Source organism: Aulonocara sp. 'chitande type north' Nkhata Bay, linkage group LG1 (assembly GCF_057382095.1).
Source record: "Aulonocara sp. 'chitande type north' Nkhata Bay isolate Kocher_YH1m ecotype deep benthic linkage group LG1, A_spYH_male_GT1.1, whole genome shotgun sequence".
Lineage (NCBI taxonomy): Eukaryota > Metazoa > Chordata > Actinopteri > Cichliformes > Cichlidae > Aulonocara > Aulonocara sp. 'chitande type north' Nkhata Bay.
In genome coordinates, this window is record NC_141344.1 from 34,211,821 (window position 1) to 34,219,826 (window position 8,006).

Here is an 8,006-nt window from a genome sequence, read left to right on the forward strand (position 1 = left end):
TTGTTACCCATAATGATTTTTCCTGGGGGCTGGCTTTGTCCTGTAACTCTCTGATTGTGGCTAGGCCTAGTTGTATGGGTGGTCTTTCTGGAGGGGGTGTGGCTTCTGGGTCCATTACCATAATCAGGGAGGGTAAGTAACCAGCTGTCTGCTTAGCTACTAAGTCGGCCTGTTTGTTACCTAATGCCACTAAGTCCAATCCGGCACTGTGTCCTTTGCATTTTACCACTGCCACCTTAACAGGTAACAACAGTGCTTCCGCTAATTCCCTCATTTCTATCTCATGTTTAATAGGCTTTCCGCTGGCTGTCAAAAAACCAGCTCTTAGCCACTGCTTGAGCTCCACATGCACTGCTCCCACAGCATAAGCTGAATCACTGTATATATTCACTTTCTGTCCCTTTCCCATCCTTAAGGCTTCAATCACCGCTCTCAGTTCAGCTCTCTGTGCAGACTGTTGTCCTGTCAACTGCTCTGCTTTCACTGTTTTCCATCTCATGTCTGTCTGTTCCACTATTGCCCATGCAGCCTTCAACATTCCACTTTCAGTTCTGAAACAACATCCATCTGTGAACCAATCTTTTTCTGCATCCATTAGAGGTTCTGCCTGCAAATCTGGCCTGATTTTCTCCTGTACCTGCACAACCTCTTCACACATATGTGGTTCCCCTGATCCCATGTGATCAGCCATGTTTATGCCTTCATGTGAGTAGGTGATGTGTGGTGCTTCCAAAATGGTACTGAGGCGTCTCTGCCTGAGTGAAGTGAGTGTGAAGGCCTGTGAGGAGACGTAGGCCACCACACTGTGTGATGTCAAAATTTTTAGTGGGTGGTTCATCACTATGTGTGCTGTTTTCTGAATGATTTTTGCAAGTCCAGAAACGTGTTGTGTGCACGGTGGGTGGCGTTTTTCAGTGTTGTCAAGCATTACGCTTACATATGTCAACACTTTTCTCTCTCCCCCTTTTTTCTGAAACAGGATACCATTGATATGGGTTCCAGTTCCAGAAACATCAAGATGAAAAGGCAACGCATAATCTGGCACAGCAAGGTCAGAGGCGACAGAAAGCTGTTGTTTTAACTTTATAAACGCCTGTTCTGTTTCTGTAGTCCATGAGAGGGGAGCAGAGAGGTTTCTCATGCCTTGTTCATTTACCAAAACGCGCAAAGGGGAAGTAAGGCCAACATAGTCTGGGACATAGGTCCTGCTGTAACCAGTCAGGCCCAAAAATGACAACATGTCTTTTACAGTTAGAGGTTTTGGATGGTGCAAAATGGAGTTCCTGTGTTCTGGGGACAAGGAAATACCGGACTGTGAGACCATGCGGCCTAGAAAAGAAACCTGTTTTCTTGCAATCTGTAGTTTGTTTTTGCTCACTTTAAAACCTGTGTTGGCCAGGTGGTGAAGTACCACTCTGGTGGCCTCCAAACAGATGTCAGCCGTGGGGGCAGACAGCAAAAGGTCATCCACATATTGTATTAACATACAGTCAGATGGTAGTGGGCTGGTTTGTAAAAGTTCTTTCAAGCACTGATTAAACAGTCCTGGGGAGAGGGCAAATCCCTGTGGTAAGCGAGTGTAACGCCATTGTCGGCCTCTAAATGTAAATGAGAAAATGTCACGCAGTGACTCACGAAGTGGGAGGCAGAAAAAGGCATTAGCCAAGTCAATGCAGGTGAACCAGGCATGAGATGGTGGGAGGTTGGTCAAGGCAACATAAGGATTAGGCACAGGCAAAGTAGGAGTGCCAAGTAAGGCATTAATCCTTCTCAAATCATGTGCCATTCTGAACTTCCCCGTGCCTTTTTTCTCAACGGGTAGGATGGGCGTGTTCCAGTTAGAGCAGGAGGGCTCCAAGACACCGGCAGTGACCAAACCAGAAATTGTTTCTGCAATCCCAGCCTCAGCCTCCGGTCTGTGTGGGTACTGAGGCTGCCACAAAGGGGTAGCAGATGACAGTTGAAAAGAGACTGGCTCCACATCAACTAAACCTACATCTGTGGGTCCAAGGGACCACAAACAATCTGGAAGAGAGTCGAGTAAAGGCGCAGCATCACAGTGGTCTGTGTGTTCTCTTCCATGTGACCCGCTGACCACTCCATGTTGCAGTGTTGAGGAATTAAAGCAATCATTTAAAATTTGGTATGTCTTGGTAGATGGAGAAAACAAAACCTGTGGGAGTTTTGTAGGTGTCCAGTCAGTGGCCGCAAGGGAACGTTTAACCATTCCACCCAGCTCCTTAGCCTGGTGTCCAGGATGTAAGGCCAGTGACACATGGGGAGCTGCCTCATCAGACATCATGTACCACTGTAATTGATCTGTTGTAAAAGTAACCGCTGCTGCCACTCCCTCCGGTGCCGCAAAAATGCACGACATGTTCAGAGACCAAGCCCGCCCCTCACACTGCTTTTGGAACATGTGCTGGTACCAGGTGGTGTCATGCCTGTCATAAAACAGTGTAACATGAGGTGGGTCAGGGGGAGGGACATAAGGATGTAGGAGTGAGAGCCACGGCCGCCATTGCTGAAAAGCAGTCCAAACTCCTGGTTCAGCAGGTGTTTCAACTTCCAATAATGCCCAGTAGATGTCAGCAGAGTCCGCCAAACAGGAGGAGGGTTGCAGCAGAAACTGACCACCTCCCTCTGGCCCATCAGAGCAGGGAAGTACAACCCCAGTAGGGAGAGTCACAGTTAGGCCTTGTGAAGAGCAGAGTATTGTGGCTCCTAATTTAATCAACAAGTCTCTTCCCAGTAAATTCACAGGCGCCTGTTTTGAACAAACATAGCTGTGTAACAAGGTCTGATCTCCAACCGTTGTGGGGAGGGGCACGGTGTAAGGCAGAGTTTTAGGTTCCCCAGATATGCCCACCACTGTAATCACTCTGTCAGTAAGTCTTTCACGAGCAACATTCTTAATGGTGGAGTACGTAGCTCCAGTGTCCACTAAAAAGCTGCTTCTTCTTCTATCTACAGTTATGGACAGCATAGGGTCCGCCGTTGTCCCTTCACCGTCCTGGGCAGTCTGTGGGGTGTCCTATAGCTGGGGACCACCCTCGTAGTACTCCCACCCCATCACAGGCATCTGTGGGGCCGGGGGCACTCCAACTACAGCACCACGAGGTCCACCTCTGTGGCCAGGATGCTGATAGGGCCCACCACGGGCTCCCCTGCCTCTTCCAGCAGCCGGGTTCAAAGGGCACGCTTTAGCCCAGTGTCCAGGTTGTCCACACCGGAAACAAACATACATCTGGCCTCCCCTACCACCTCCCATCTGACCCCTTCCCCTGAAACCACCTCCGTTTCCTCCAAATGGGGAACCTCTCTGCCCATAAGGGGCCGGGGAGTGATAAGCACCATACTGGGGGGGCTGTGGATCAGTTGGCCATGGGTTCGGATACAAATCAGGGGCAACTGGACCAGGAGGGGGAGCCGCAGCGGCCACAAGCTGCTTTTTAGGCTTGTCACCTTTTCCACCCAGGTCGTTTTTAGCTTTCTGCAGCTGAACCTTCAACAGTTGCAACTGTAAATCTTCGACGCTCTCCGCTTTATCATCAGACTTAATCTGCACTTTGTTAAGATTAAAAATCAAATGTTTCTTCCAGATTGCAAAGTCACAGTCCTGCAAATCAGGATTATCCTCCATTTTCTGGCCTACTGACTCCGGAATGCCCCTCAGCACCGCCCTTCTAAACCACATGCTCTGTGAACAAGTCCTACTGGGGTGATGACCTGTATGGTTCACCCAGTCTTCAACAGCCTGATTTAGATAATGGGTGGGATTTTGCTTTCCCTCCCATTTAAATTTCTGTAAGGTGCCTTGATTTTTGGGTGGGAATTGTTTGCGCAGGGCCGGTCCAATAAACCTCAAGGCCTGCATTAGTGGCACCTCGTTCTCATGCATGGTAGTACCCGCATTTTGTTCCAGGTCCGCTGCCTGAGATCGGGATGTGCACCTAGTTATAATAGCTCTAAAATCTCCCAGTGCGAGGTCCTGTCCAGCTGTGTATTTATCCAAACCAGCCAACCAGGCATTCCCTCCCTCCGTTATGTCAGGGAGTTTGTCCACTAGGGCCTGGACATCTCCGAATGAATAAGGTTGATACACTGGTCTACGTTGCGCTTTAGTCTGGACCAGGGGAAATATGCCTGGAGGCTGAGGCACAGGGCCCTTAGATCTAGTCTGATATCCTAAACTGGGAGGGGTAGAGGGGGGTGTATTGTTAAGGTCACTGAGTTCATCATCAGTATCCTCAGTTTCTTCCCCGCCTGGTGGGGTAGCAGTGTCAGCAAAAACGTGGGCTAAACTCATCTGTGTTTCCGGATCCTGACGGCCCACCAAAGACATGGTAACTGTGACATTTGGTGAAGTGCCAGGCTCAGTTTTTGCAGTAGCGGTCAGATCTCCTTTAACAGCGACAGGAGTGCTGGCAAAGGGGTTGGACCGGGAAAGAGGGGCTGACGCAACACGATTATTCACCTGGACCACTGACCTATGTTCATTTAAGCAGCTGCGTAATGCTGCTTCTTGGTCAGTTAATTGTTGTTCAGTGGGTTCCTGTCTGTTCATTCGAACCGCAAATGGTGCGCTCGCAGGGGGGTCAGTTAGGCCTTCAGATCCGGTTCCAAAACAATGGGACATAGAAGAGGGGGCTCTACTACTAGCTGAGGATGTCGCCGACAGAGAGGAGCTTCCTGGGCAAAAATGCTTGGTATCTATGGGAGTTGGAGCTACGGGCGGTTCTTCTCCAATAGTCATTATTCCACCAGAGATATTAAGTACCGGATATATGCCTGCTGAGGGAGGAGTTGAGGCAGAATAGGGAGGTGGCTGAGACCTATTTTTCTTCATGTGTGGTTTTGCAGTTTCCCATAAACACACCCAGTGATTAAATTTAGCTTTGCGGCCTGCGTGCTTATCTGCTTCCTTTCTGTGTCTCACCCCGCTCATCACACCTGCACCTGCTGCTGCTGAGTTGGCTTCTTCCTCTTTCTCTTTTGCCTGCATAGCCTTATTCTGCCAAATTATTCCCCAGTTACCACTACTCCCCTCGTCCTTTCCCTTTTCTTTCATTAACCTTTCAGCTGTTTTCCTCAATGACTCTTTCTGCTTTTTTGCTTCTTTAGGCTGGTGTGTGGAGTTGATGACTGTCTCAACACATGTTAATTGTTCTCCCAATGTGCTAAGAATAACACCGGGACCCCAACCATCATCATTAGTTTCTCGATCTAATTCTCCATCCATTTTACTGTCAATGGAGGAGTGTTCTTTTATTGATTTTAAAGGAGAATTTGGGCCAGCTGGGTTTCTGCCTCTGTTAGGCACTAACAGCTGGGGCGCTGCTTTAAAGGTGAGTCAGCACTGAAATATCCCTTCAGGTGTTACCAAGCTTCTACCAAACCGGAGTCTGGCGGGTAACCTTGCCTAGAGCTTCCTGATAGGGGTGCTAGTTGGTTGTCACCTTGTTCACACGTCTCATTCACACTTCATACATTACCTGCAGTCACTCATTACCCTCCTTATGTATGTAATAAATGTGTAAAAAAAATTCTATGTGTGGTGTATTATTTTAACCAAAAGAGGAACCTAGTTCCTTTAATTGTGTAATCTGTGAACAACGGAGAACCAAACTGTCCTGCCCAGTGTTCCACAGCAAGCATTCAGCGTGTATTTATGTGTGTCCAATATCAAACAGAACATCAAAACATTTAAAACACTAAAATCATCGGGGTTTTAAGAAGAGATCCGTTTTCTCCTATTGATCAAAGGGACCCCTCCTTTGGACTCCAACCAGTACTTCTCCTTTTTAAGTTTTAGAGGATCTTTTCTAATAAAGTCCTCTGGGCCTTCCTAACCCTTCTGTAGTTTAGAGAATATTACTAAAAAATATTCTCAAGGCCTTTAACCTTTTAATTTGTTTAGAAAGGCGTTACTAATAAACCCTTTCAAGGTCCCAGACCTGCACTGAGGTATGTATCCGACACCGGAGAGCAACCCGTCGGCTGCAACCGTGGTCAGACCTCAGTTCACTCTTATCTTTATTCACTTATTCACTTATTTCTTATTCACTTATCTCTTATTCACTTATTTCTTATTCACTTGTCTGATTCTCAACAAGCCTTAAGTAAGCCAGACAATTTTGGTTATGAATTACTAGGAGTTTGGACACTAAGTATTTTTATAATGTTCAATATAGCAGAAATAAAAGGTCTGCTTACCTTGTTTTTGTGTGCACACAGCTTTTGTCCAAACTCCGTTCACTCAGACCACGGCCGAAGTCCTCCCATCCGTTCCAGTTGACCTGGAGCGGATCCTGTTCGTGACGCCAATTGAAGGATACAAAAAAAACAACAACAGCAATAGAATAATATTAAACACAAAGTGAACCCGTCTTCCTTCATTAAATAGGTTCTTTTAGATGTTAAGGAGGAATTGACTTAACCAGGCTGGCGGAGAATGAAGACAACCGGACACCTGCGGCAGATGGGGAATCAGTGAACTTTTATTGAGACAGAGACAACCTCTCAACACAGCTCACATCAGGAGATTCCCAAGATTTGCTGTGAGGATGGGTATATATTCTCTAAAACTTACAGGAGGGGGTTGTGAGGAAAGTGCTGCATTAGCAGAAAAACAACTCCATAAAAGGAAATCGGCCTTGGGTGTTCTAGTCTCTTCGCTTGCAGATATCTTGCACCTGCAGGATGAGGCGATCGCTTCTTATCGCTCTCAAGGCCAAAGTCGTGAGCACATTTTTATTACACAGTTGCACAGTAACTTTAAAGCTGAACAATATTTAAAGCTGAATAATGTTTGATCAGATTATATTTTCTTCAAGCACTGTCACATTATTATATGTTAACAATATAAACCATAGGCTACAGTCTAAAAGTTTTTATTTTGGGTATACACAAGGGTATAACTATCAATAACCAGTGGCAGACATTTCATTTTGTACAAATCCATTCTTCCAAGTCTGTGTTTTTCCATCTAACCCGAGGTAGTTTTCTGTTTTTTTGTTCTGGATGGACTAGCGCTTTACTATTGTGTTCCTGTTTTGTGCAGTAAAAATAGAAGTAATGTTTATATCTCCAGTTCTGCTTTTCCCCCTCCCTGCACACCACCTGAAATCACCTGATTGTAGTGTAGATGAACAGGCAGAAAAAGTTGTTTATTGATTATTATTTTTTTCTTTCTATATGCCCATCTTGTGGAAAACTGAAGAACCTCTGTAATGCAAGTAACAACCTAAGTGTACCCGTAATGAGATTAGTGAATTAAATACAGCAATGTGTTACATTACTGTGTTACTAAAAAATGTGATGTGATTAACATGTTAATCCCATGTGTGTTGCACCCAATGATGATGATGACTTATAGCTGAAACCCTTTTATTTGTTGCAGAACAAGAAAAAAGAAGATTATTTATCAATTATTTCCAACATGGTGTTTGTTTCCATAAGCTGGTGCTTAAACCAAGCAAGCTGATTTATTGTTTGATTTTCGAGTGTAGCATGGTGCAACTTTTTAAGGTCCACTTGAACCCTAGACAGAAAGGTCACTGCCAATCAATATAAAGTTCTTCTGAGTGATTATCCTTTGATGAAACAATACCATCCTGATTGGAGTGCTCTATTTCAGGCTGACAATATCCCCAGTGAATAGTTTTATGACAAATAATGTCTGGCTTTGCAATCATTAGATCTCGACCCAGTTGAACATGGGAGACATGTTTGACAGCTGTTTCCACTCCCACCACATAGAGACCGTCTCTTGAAAGTGTGTGTGTGGGGTTTTTTTTTTCTAATACAGTGCTCAAACTTGGAGAATCAATGCAAACTGAAGCTGCTTTTCTGTTGTGTGGCCATATATAATAACAGGATGCTAAAATGTTTCTCCAAATATTGTCAGCTTCAGTGTTTTGTCAATATCTAATGACAAACATTAAAGAATATTTCAAATTTGATTTTCCACTATAGTGTATTTTCATTTTTGACCTGTAGCAGTA

General features: G+C 45.4%; 1 protein-coding gene across 1 annotated transcript; it reads right to left on the reverse strand.

Moving 5' to 3' along the window:
* Positions 1 to 3,019: 3,019 nt before the first annotated feature.
* On the reverse strand, positions 3,020 to 5,830 carry LOC147339421 (uncharacterized). The gene has a single exon (XM_086294403.1). The coding sequence runs from the start codon at positions 5,240 to 5,242 to the stop codon at positions 3,035 to 3,037; it is 2,208 nt and encodes a 735-aa protein (XP_086150529.1). The 5' UTR covers positions 5,243 to 5,830; the 3' UTR covers positions 3,020 to 3,034.
* Positions 5,831 to 8,006: the final 2,176 nt, after the last annotated feature.

Coding starts and splice junctions, on each gene's coding strand:
- LOC147339421 (XM_086294403.1), bottom strand. CDS start 5,242: ATGGATGGAGAATTAGATCGAGAAACTAATGATGATGGTTGGGGTCCC.